Source organism: Atta colombica, unplaced genomic scaffold, assembly GCF_001594045.1.
Source record: "Atta colombica isolate Treedump-2 unplaced genomic scaffold, Acol1.0 scaffold9, whole genome shotgun sequence".
Classification (NCBI taxonomy): domain Eukaryota; kingdom Metazoa; phylum Arthropoda; class Insecta; order Hymenoptera; family Formicidae; genus Atta; species Atta colombica.
The window spans coordinates 1,508,816-1,521,059 of NW_017259583.1; the positions used below are offsets into that span (position 1 = coordinate 1,508,816).

Genomic DNA, 12,244 nt, shown 5'->3' on the forward strand with positions numbered 1-12,244 from the left:
TTTTAATCAAATTATTGCTAAAGATAGTATGTTAAATCAGAGAAATTTAAAATAGAGAAATGGTAATAGTTTTATCCTACTTTTACAATATATATATGTGATTTTTTTATCTACTTATGCCTCTTCAATTAAAATAACACAACGCCTACATAATTTTTTGCATTCAAATAAGTAATACATATTTTACAATAAAAGCAATATAGTAGATTTGCGATTAAATTAAATTAGAATAAAAATATGAGTGTATCCAGGTCTAGGTCAGACCTACTTTTAGACTCTTTGCAAGTGTTGCAATCTGTGTTAATTACTTTGTTTTCATTAAAAGAACCAAATATACATATATAATGTAATAATATAATTAAATGTATATCTTTTCTTATTATTAAATATAAATATTTTTTATAATATAATCTAATCTTAGTTATAAATATGATTATTTGCATTTAGATAATGCAAGTTATCTGGATTGTCAGAATGATTTTAAATATGTGGATAACACATATTTTCCAGATATTGTCTCTTATTTAGTGGAAAACGGCGCCGATATATTAAAAGCAAATTATAATGGTGGAACATGTTTGATAAATTCTGTACAAAGTGTGGAGTTATGTACTTTTTTGTTGGAACATGGCGCGGATGTAAATGCCACTGACATTCAGAACAAAACTGCCTTGCATTATGCTATACAAGAGCACAGACTTCAAACTACTAAACTGCTCTTAGAACATAATGCAGATCCTCATCTTAGATCTCGTTATAATGATGATGCCCTCCAGACTGCCTGCCTTAAAGGAGCTATTCAAATATTTGACTATTTAGGTGAGAGGATTTAATTATAACATTGAAACAATATAACATTGAAACATCTATTTGTTTTATAATAAATCTCTATAATAAGAGATTTATTCTCTTGTATTCTTTCACGATGTATGTATAACATTTATGTATAATTTAGTGGAAAACGTATCGTATTCTGCGGAAAGATTGGCAGATGCAAACGAATTGATGGGATCTACATTTTTTGACGATCATAATGACACGCACATGGCGTTGCAATATTGGAGGGCAGCGATGATCCTCAGAATGGTCAACTCGGATGACGGAGTGCCTTTACCAAAGAGACCTGAATTACCAAAACGCGAAGCTTATAAAAACGCTACGGAATTTTCAAATTTGGATGAGTTAAGCGCTATTTCGCTTGACTTAGATGCAATAAGAATACAAAGCCTGCTGATATGTGAAAGGATATTAGGTCCGCATCATAAGGATACTCTCTTCCGGCTGATGTTTAGAGGTGCATCGTATGCAGATGCCTTAAGGTAAATATTTTAGTTTCTTAAACTATTTTATATTATATTTATATTGTATATTTTATCATAAGAGGTTCTTTTCTAGATATCAGAATTGTATAGATCTGTGGCGTCGCGCGTTAGAAATTAGAGTAGAAAAAGATTCGGTATGTTAATTGCTTATATATATCATAGTTATAGGTTATGTGATTTTTTTTCATCATTGATTCCATATGAAAAATTTATCACATTTTAACGATATTTTTTGCAGATCTTGTATGCAGATACTTGTTTTACCGCACAAGCTCTTGTAAGGCTTATGGTAGATCTGAATGAAAAAACGTTGGAAGTAATGGATCGTAATCGAGAAAAGCAGGAACCGCGATTTTGCGACGTAGTAGCGATATTTAAATTACTTTCTAGCCAATTAACCGAAGCTAGAGAATTGCTGGAGGTATATGCGATTTCCATACACACACACACACACACACACACACACACACACACACACACACACACACACACACACACACACACACAATTTACAGAGAATTTTGTATTATAATACATTGTGTATGTTATTGCTGTACAATTAATTATACAAATGTGAATATTATAGAAGCGTCCTGTACATAAAAGACAAAGAGATAGTTACGAACGCATCCTGAAGTGTGTGACACATCTTATTTATCTATTAGTAGAAACGGCGAATTCTGATGAGGAGAAAGCTCTAATGCACGAACTAGTCCGTGGTTTAGTGAAACAAAATCCAAGAACTGTTTATACAGAGGACACACTTCTCCATCTTTGCGTTTCTAGTTTAAATACAATTAATTCTAGTTATTTTACTTCTGCCGATGATATGCATGTAAGTATGGACCTTCAGTTATATATTAATTAATATTCTATAATTAAAAATTATTATTCCCTGGACTTACTTGATGCAAAAATCGATTATAAATTAGATATGGAGGAAATACATATACATATGTACATATATAATAATAGAAATATGTGGTGCATATTTTCAGACAATTTTTCCACGTTTAGATGTTGTTAAATTACTCTTAGATTGTGGGACATATGTTGATGCTAGAAATATAATGCGATCAACACCTTTACATGTAGCGAGTAACGCATATAATTTCCGCAATCCTGTAAGTATTTTTCTTTATACATATATTTTTTATATAGAATTTTGTATAAATCAAACTTAATGATTTATATTTGTAATAGCTGATAAAATTATTGTTGGATTATGGCGCACACTTGGATACACCAAATAGGGCGGGAGATACACCAGCGCGATTGATATCCTCTAATCCACTAAATAGTATCAACCTCCTTAATTATACTAGCCTTCAGTGTCAGGCCGCGCAAGCTGTTTGTAAATATGGAATTCGTAGTACGGAATTACCTATTACGTTACGTTATTTTCTTGAACTTCATAGAGAATGATATTGATAATATTTTCAAATAACTTGAATGTTTATTAAGAACAATCTTACAACGTATTTTGTTATAATTCCAACATATATGACAATATCAAAAGTTTCGTATGTAGTAATAAACAATGGTATATATTAATTATAATTAATTAATGCAGATTATAAGAACATCATAGAAAAAAAACATAACATAATGTGAAATGAAACAATGTCAAAATTTTAATTATATATAAAGAAAGTACTATTTTTAGAATCCTCCTGTTAAGTGTGATCTAAATTGTAAATATCGCGCATGCAATTTAAGACATCAAAGTGAAAAGACTGAATGTGAGAAAAGAGTGCTTCTATAAAAACTAATTTTCTCGATGAGATATACTTATATATACTTTACAATGTGTAAAATCGTTTTTTTAATACTTCTATACAGCGACTTGCGTAATCTAATTAAATATTAAGAGTTTGTGCAATTTTGGACAGCCATTCTTAAATATTGCAAGATATTGCTGAAGAAAAATCTGTATTCAAAAGTCATTAGGCATATTATACTAATTAAAAAAAAAATACTTTATGCAGTAGAAAATATAAACATTGGCAATATGAATTGTTTTTTTGAAGATACAAACTATAACTGTATAAAAATAAGAACATTATATGCAAGATTTTTGATTTATTAAAATTTTAATTTATTAAATTTTAGAAAGAATTATATTAAATTTTTTTCAAAAATATTGTGAATGATGTTTTTTTATGATACGTATTTATTTAATGAAAATATTTCTATTGATTTTTAGAATATCATCTAATAATTCTGTTTAAGTTATTGATTAATTGATATAAAAACTGTAATAGAGTGCCTTTATATTCTATATATTTTGTATTATATATTTTATAATAATGTTACTAAATATTTTTTGTAATTCAGATGTTGATATATAATGAAGCATCTTGATATTATTGAGCGTTTTCTTTTTATATTATATTTTTTATTTAAATTTAGATTTTAATTTTTTATTTATCGTTTATAAATTGTATTTCTAGAATTATTGCTTTTTACACTGAGCTATTACATCAAAATTAGATAATTTTTTATATATGGTTAAGATATGAATCTCCAAAATTATTTGAATTTAATAATTACGTTATATCTCAAATCGCTATATTACTCCATTGGGAAAACTCAACTTTTCTGTGATAGTGACAAGTTCGCTGCCTCTGCTGTGCAAGAATGCCCGCCAATAAAAGTTAATTTCGCATTCGTCATTCCCTTAATCTAATCTGTAAAAATCCTGATGTGATAACAAATATTAAAGTAAAACCAAAACTGCACTGGAGAGTATAACTGAGAATTATACAAATACAATATAAGAATTATTGGATTCCTTTATCAACATCTGAATTATAATTAAGACTTTTGCTTACTAATTTATTTTTTCATGTATGTAATTTAAGTCTTTAAGTTTCGCTTTATAGTTTAGATTTGTTTGTTATTATTACCTGCAATATAAAGATTTATAAAAATGATAATATGTTGATAATATATATTTGAAACGCTGAAAAACTATCAATCACACAATATAAATTTTAAAACATGCAATCTTGAAATTAATACACAATTAAAAACTAATAAAGTTGATATGTAATACAGTATTTGAAATCAGCCTTAAAAACTTAATCTAAATTATATACAAATTGCTTTTTAAGTATTTCAGCGTTTTATTTAAGAATATAAGGATATGACGGATATGCCACATAATTAAAATGTCAATAAAAATAAATAGCGAAATTTATCGATATGTTTTGCATAAAAATCTATAAATTTTAACTACATTATCGAACATAGTGACTATCATATGTGAGGCTATTACAAACGTTCATTAAAAAATGATAAGATATTACAATTTATTATACAATATATAATTATACAATATATGAGCGAGAATATTAATTGATACAAAATTGAAAACAAATGCGTTATAAGTACACAGTTGAAGCAAACGTCACATTCTTGTATATCCCAATCTGCATTAAAACTTAGCAAAAAAACTTTTGTAAAGCGATTAAAAAAAAAAGATTTGAATTGTTACAATTGGCACTTTATTTAAGCACGTAAATATTAGGAATATACTCACATCGATCTTCTTGTTTGAATATAACGCATTGCAAATGTAATGTTGTCTTTTATATGCTCACGATATCTTACTGAACTAATTAATGGTATATGAAATAAAAAATTATTATAACAATTTGAACGTTTAACATCCTTTTACTTTATCTGGTTCTTTATTTTCTTTACATAAATTAATGTTTCTTTAAATATTATTTAATATTTATAACATAAATAATGTTCTTTTCACATAGTGAAATAAAGAGAGCATATAAAATTGAGCTTGTTAGGTGTATAAGCTTAAATCCGCTATTTTTTAATCAGAAAAACACATTTTTTTTCTTAGGAAGCAAAAACAAATTTATTCAAAATACTTGCCCTCGCTAACTATACATTTTTCCCATCTTTCGGGCAATTTGTGTATACCACGCCAAAAAAATTCCTCATCTTTCGAGGCAAACCACTCATCAAGCCATTTTCGGACGTCTTCGTAAGAATCGAAATGCCGCTCAGCGAGCGCGTGGCCCATCGACGAAAACAGGTGATAGTCAGAAGGTGCCAGGTCTGGTGAGTAAGCGGGATGAGGTAGCATTTCCCAGTTGAGTGTCTCCAAGTAGTTTTGGACCATTGTTGACGATGGTGCGTTGTCGTGGAGGAAAATCAGTTTGTCATGTCTTTTCCGATAATGCAGCCTTTTTTCATGCAGAGCACGGTGCAATTTGATCAGTTGTTGGTGATAGCGGTGAGCATTAAGAGTTTCACCAGGTTTTAATAGCTCGTAGTAGATGACACCCTCCTGATCCCACCAAACGCACAGCATCGTCTTCCGTCCGAAGCGATTTGGTCTTAAGGAAGATGTTGATGGTTGGGCGGGATCAATCCAAGATTTCTTGCGTTTAGGATTCTGAAAATAGATCCACTTTTCATCGCCTGTCACAATCCGATGCAGGAACGACTCTCTTTTTTGTCTGGCAAGCAGAATTTGGCATGTGTTTTGGCGTCGCTCCATCTGCCTATCGTTCAGTTCATGTGGTACCCATTTTCCGATCTTTTGAATTTTCTCCATGGCATGTAGCCGCATGGAAATGGCTGCTTGAGAAACACCCAATTGCTCGGCAAGCATTTTTTGCGATTGGGTATTGTCCTCGTCCAAAAGAGCCTGCAATTGACAGTCCTCAACCTTTCTGGGCCGATTTTCACGCTTCTTGTCACTCAGGTCAAAATTGTCGTCATTGAACCGGCGAAACCAATCTCTGCACGTTGTTTCCGACAAAGCATTGTCGCCATAGGCCTCCACAAGCATTCGATGTGATTCGGCAGCCGATTTCTTCAAATTGAAACAGAAAAGCAAAGCTTCCCGCATATGCTTTTTTTTTAGCAAAAAACTAGACATGATTACGAAAGAAAAAATGTATGTTGTTGTATGAAATTGCTGATGATGTGCTGGTTAATGTTGACAGATGTTAAACACATAAAAAAAAGTGTGTTGTGTGCCCAGGGTAGCTTTGTACGCTCACTAATGCCACCTATGAGCAAACAGCGGATTTAAGCTTATACATTTATTATAATCTGTTATTAAATCGTGCAGATAATGCAGAATTTATAGGAACTATTGTATTAGAGTTTCTTAATTTTTTAATAAAACCAACATACAATGATTTAGTATTTTTGTGGATTATCGATATGTACACATTGAAGAATTAGTAATTCATTAGAAATAATTTAGCGCGTTCTTATGTAAAATATTTAAATAAGTTGCAGAAAAATATTTGACAATAGGAATATTTTTCTGCGAGTAATGTTCAATTTTATAAAAATAGACCGCAAAATACAATCGCAATTGCAATAAGTAATGATAATTTATGTATGATTGCACCATTCTTCGTGTAAGAATCAACTACGTGAATCTTCCAGCCCATGTTTGCGTGTGTGAATGAGTGATAATATACCAGGTCGGGCCATGATGAGTTTGGACTTATTACTAAAGTGCCGCCTTCTCCTGCACATAAGAGATAGAGAAACGTAAGAAAATGATTTTTATAATCATTACTTGTCTTCACATATGTTCGAAACCGTGAACTTTTTCGAATTTTTCCATTTTAGTCAACATCCAGAAATTTAAAGATTTAAAATCGAAGGAGATTTTTTTTACCTGGTTCGCAGACTTGCACAAGCGTTCTATTGAATTTTTTGAATGATGGGAAATTATCATCCAGTCTTCTGTCTCGACCGTTGTGCTTGCTTAAGCAAAGCGGCCCAACTGAAAAATAACAAAGTAAAGAATTCCGCGAACATTTGTGTCTAAATTTATATTAAATGTGTGAGTCACGTAAGGAGGATCTATACAAACCTGCGGTCGGTCGCGGTCGACCTCTTCTAGTCAGTTCAACGCCAGCCAACACTCTGATCTTACTTTGCGCAAGATCGCTGAGTGTATCATATCCCCCGTGAGGATCATCGGTTATTATTAACGGATGATAAAGATCCGCGCTATGCGGATTATTTCCACCGTGAACACGAAAACTGTATGTCAAGCCTCGTCGTAGATATAATTCGGGTATCAATGCACCTTCGATGTACCAAGCAAGACCCACCGATGGTTTACCTGCGAATATATTTCGTGAAATCTTTGTATACGTAAAAACGATAAACGATAATCGAAATTAATTAATTAAGTTTATACTTGTGATTCCTTGATACCCTCGTTTCCCTCCGGAGGGTCCAATGGTTGCTTTAAAAGTTCTAACACTTCTGTCAAATATTTCTGTTTTTTGCCAAGGTTCTCTGTAAGAATAATCAGTAGATGCTTAAAAAAAATCTTCAAAACAGTATCTAATATCATCTAATGTAACTGTTAAGTGTTATTTCTCACTCAACATAACTGTGATGTAATACAATTGAAGAAAATTTTATGCAATTTTTGTCCGTCTGAAGAGCGCCTAATACAAAGGCCGAAACATATATAATATAATGTAATGTCTTAATATTGATTTATTCTATATCAGAAAATATTATTATAAATTATAAAGTTTATCATGTAATTTTATATATTTAATTTTTATATTATAAAGATTTTAAATCTAACTCTTATATGCCCATAATAATCATTATCGTGTACTATTAACAAGTTTTTTATATTGATTGTTTTTTATACAATACAAGAGTTGTACGTACTCAACAGTTATATTGTTGCGTAGGAAATTATAACTAACAGGTTGTATGCTATTTGTAGTCGATAGTTGATAAGATATTTAATGAAAATTCGTATATAATATTAAAAAATAATTTGACACAAATATAACCAAAATACATTCATTCTTCGCACCTCGGGAAGATTTTGTGATTATGCTCTGTAAAATCAATGCATGCATTCTCTGGCTCCTTACGACTCAACTCAATTATCACATCACCTCTTGGATATACATCATGGAAACTCGGTTCATTATTAGTTTTATCGAGCCTACCCAAGGCCCAAACCACGTATGCCGGTTTATCCGTGGGAAAATCTTTGTCTCCAACATCGGCTGTGCGAATTTGAATTTTTACTATTCTATACGTCACAATGAGTGTTTATAAAGAAAAAAAATGCGCGTGCCTATGCAACTCACATGAGATAAGTGTACGTCGGTACGTAATGATATTGATGTTGTCCTCTCTCACTGCGGTGTAAAGCTGATTGCTGTCTAAACCACCGAGAAGCTCATCTTTGCAAACTCCTTTGTACTGACCCAGAACTTTCCCACACTATCGTCGCACATATTAATCTGTTATCTTTTATTTTCCTACTTTCTTTTATTTATGGACTTAATAAATTAAATATAACTTTACTCACTGGCGCCTTTGCCGTAATATTGTAATCCGTAGCGTATCCTCGTGTATCATCCATATATGCGATAGCCACATCTGCACCTTCCATTTGGCTGGAGGTCTCGGAACCGGATAAACCAAATGCCATGTATTCATCTTTGTCTGGAAAAATCGAAATGTGCAAAAATGAGTAATCTCTTTCAAGCCTCAATTTTTAAGAGATAATTGTGAATCTATATGAATGTATTTGTTAATACAAAATCTATTTGTGTACATACCGACTTGACCTGATAATTGAATAGTAATCTGCGGACCGAAGATCTCCCAGGCGATCTGATATCGCTTGTGCAGTTGGACGCAATTCGGAAGAGACTGTGTTTGCTTGCGAACTTTTATCAATGACGGCGGTACATTAAGTCCGTTGGGTATAATGACAGAACCGTAATTAGAGTTAGTTTTTACGTCGAAAACACTTAGCCAGTCTACATTAAAAACGGTTTTATCGCCTGGTAATTCCAATATGATATCTTCATTATTATATGACCTAAGAGAATCCATGCTAGAAAGAGAAACTTCTTTTACATATACTTTTAGATAACTTTAATTACATCGTGAGATTTTTAATAATAATTTACAAATAAATTAATTTACTAGCGCTAATAGCATTTTGTAATTTCATTTTATTCCTCTTACTATCCATATTCGTCGGGTACTTTCTGGCCTTTGCTGGATGGTTGCGGGCCAAGACCGATCCAAAAATATGTATCTATGCCTTGTCCATTGTAGGTGAATTGTGGAATGCTGATGGTTTTCGAGTCCAGGATTACAATGGGTTCTGACGAGACATTGTGAGATCTTTTTGACAATTGTGATATTTTTTGAGACGTGGGTGGATCAAACTCTTCCGGAACATAGACATCTCCGAAGGTGTTCTATGATTAAAAAGTATTTCAAATCATCAGATTTCATCTATCCTTAACTAATCCTTATATAGCTTTTATATCAAAAATTAAATATGAAATAATACTGTACACAAAATTAATACATCACTTATAAAATTTATATTACCTGAGTCACTAAATCGTACACTGCGAACCATTTGATGTCTGTTATCTTTTTATTATCCGGCAAGGTCAGTATAAAATCTTTGTTAAAATAACGGTCCAAAATATTTGTTCTGAAAGAACACGCATGTACTCGAAATCTATTTTTGCATTTTATCTTAAAATTTTCTTATGCCCGTATTCGTAGTTAGACCTTGTATTTAAGGCTTCCTTAAATTTATCTTTAGATGCTCAGCAGTCAATGAAATAATTCGTAGAGTATTTAAAGATAAATTTAAGGAAGCCTTAAATATAAGGCCTGACTATGAATATGAGTATTAGTCTTTCTTTTTAAATGAACGGAAAGAAATATAGCTTACTTGCCCCACTCATCAGGGACAATAAATCCTTGCGGACCTGGTCTATTTGATGCGCCTGCCCAAAAAAATGTATCAGCCCCATTACCATCATAATTGAAAGACGTCAGTAGCAGAGTGTATTGATCCACAGCCCAGACATCGCCGGAAACTTGATGATGATACGGATTTAATTTTCCCAGATATTTTCCCTTGTATTTTTCGTCATTATCTTCTTGTGCATAAGCTGTCAATATTATTTGAAATATTTATTGACTTAATAAAGGAATTTTTTTAATACGATAGCATAAAATATAATTGTTTAACATTATTATTATATACTTTTCACAATATTATACTTTTTGTTCGTCTTTTCACAATTTAAATATTTATAAAAATATTCTAAATATTTATAAAAATATTCTAAATATTTATAAAAATTCATAAAAATATATAAAATAATTCTAATAAAGGTTTTGAAATAATTGTTCCAAATAATTCAGAGCTCTAAATTTTGCCGCGCGCATTCGCATTCATCGGAGACATCGATGCCGGATAAAGCGATGTCTTCGGTTGATTTCGGCTCTTTCTCGACTCAGGAAACGAGAATGGATTAAAATGGATTGAAATTTTTTTTATTTCAATGCGTATTTTAAGTAGTGAATACTTTTTTTTGGATTTAATTGGATTCAATTGGATGCAATTGGATTGAAAAACTGCATTTCCTATTCAAAATTTTGAATTGAAGTTTTTTATTCACAATGTGTGTTGTGCACAGAAAAAGCTAATATTATTTTTAGATTGAAAAGCGTAGAGATATGCTGCATGCATTCCTACAGATATATATATAATTCCTAAAAATGCATTCAGGATTGAAAAGCATTCATTTTAACATTCGTAAATCAATATTTCTGAAAATCTAAATCCATTTCAATTCAATTTTCAATCTATTCTCGTTTGTTGGGGAGACTTCGTTAATCTCCTTTTTCACAAATGCATATTTTTTTGCAATATGGATTATAATTATACGGCCGGTAATTACCGCAAGAAAAAAACAAGTATCCTAGAAGCGTCACAAGGGCACTCGGTCCCTTCATTCTCACGACACCTGCCATCGCTTCATCTTCCTTCCAAATATTCCAAAGCGTGTCGTTGACTTTTTATCGGGAGATCCACGAGACTGCCAATAGCGAGAAGCTGATGAAACCAACAGATAATCGGAAAATTACGTGTGATCGCGGTGATTCATTGCTCATAATCAGATGAGTCGGACTAAATCCTTGGATGAGCGATCCGACGTAGTTATCACACTCGCGATAACAGATAACGGAGGATGAATTGCGTGTGTCACGGTGAATTTACTGGACGATGGACGCCAAGGCGTTCTCTGTTGTCTCTCGCGGCGAAAACGAGCGGAAACGCGACTAGAAAGCCAAATCGGCCTTCGTGGGACGCGGTTCCACGCACAACCGCTATGATTGCACATTCCCCGAGAGAAAGTCTCGCTGCGCAGGGAACCAATCGACGATGGAAAAACGAATTCGTTCCGTGGTCGCGGTCATTATCGCGTTATTCGCCGGAATCCAATTCGCGAGGATGATAGACCGAACGAGTTGGAACGAGTTTCTTCGGTAAAACTGGTTTTTCTTTGACAAAAACAATAAAATGCAATTACCTATCTTCCTAAAATTTCACAATATCTAAAATATGCGCGAATCTTTTCATCGATTTTCTCCAAAATATTCGTAAATAAAGCAAAAGCAAAAAGTTGAGAAAGCAAAAAATTTCTTTTAACTGCGTTGCGTTGCGCTTTTTGCACTTCTTATTAGAAAGAAATGAGCGTTTATATAGAACTTTTGAGCAAAAGAAAGTGGAAAGTTGCAAGAAAATGTAGAAAATGCGATACAAAAATTGAATCTAAAAGATACAAAAGTACAGCTGGAGTAAAAAGAAATATTAAAAATTGTAAAGCCTAATTATAATAAATGATAGTAGCTTAAAAAGAATTCCAAATAGAAATATCTCTCGGGCATGAAGTTTTAATTTGTTAGCCTCTTCTTTATATAAACGCGATACTTTAATATAATATTGAAGAAAAATTACAAATATATCGATTAAATATCTTAAAGAATTTACACGCACCACACACACACACACACACACACACACACACACACACACACACACACACACACAC

General features: G+C 32.1%; 2 protein-coding genes across 3 annotated transcripts in view; one reads left to right on the forward strand and one right to left on the reverse strand.

Annotated features, from left to right (window-relative positions):
- Positions 1-2,747, forward strand: part of LOC108693340 (protein fem-1 homolog A) — a 4,775-nt gene extending 2,028 nt beyond the window's left edge. For both annotated transcript variants that reach the window (XM_018202234.1, XM_018202233.1), the window contains exons 3-9: positions 511-819; positions 956-1,319; positions 1,396-1,456; positions 1,561-1,743; positions 1,909-2,157; positions 2,321-2,446; positions 2,526-2,747. In XM_018202234.1, coding sequence (XP_018057723.1) covers positions 511-819; positions 956-1,319; positions 1,396-1,456; positions 1,561-1,743; positions 1,909-2,157; positions 2,321-2,446; positions 2,526-2,747 — 1,514 coding nt within the window. The remainder of the gene's footprint in view (positions 1-510; positions 820-955; positions 1,320-1,395; positions 1,457-1,560; positions 1,744-1,908; positions 2,158-2,320; positions 2,447-2,525) is intronic.
- Positions 2,748-6,616: 3,869 nt separating this feature from the next.
- Positions 6,617-11,413, reverse strand: LOC108693483 (protein Skeletor, isoforms B/C). Its single transcript, XM_018202465.1, has 12 exons — positions 11,090-11,413; positions 10,072-10,294; positions 9,717-9,825; positions 9,342-9,580; positions 8,927-9,207; positions 8,674-8,810; positions 8,450-8,585; positions 8,167-8,365; positions 7,525-7,625; positions 7,192-7,446; positions 6,994-7,101; positions 6,617-6,840 (listed from the first exon to the last, which is right to left on the reverse strand). Exons 1-12 carry the CDS (start codon positions 11,160-11,162, stop codon positions 6,650-6,652), a joined length of 2,052 nt encoding a protein of 683 aa, XP_018057954.1. The 5' UTR covers positions 11,163-11,413; the 3' UTR covers positions 6,617-6,649.
- Positions 11,414-12,244: the final 831 nt, after the last annotated feature.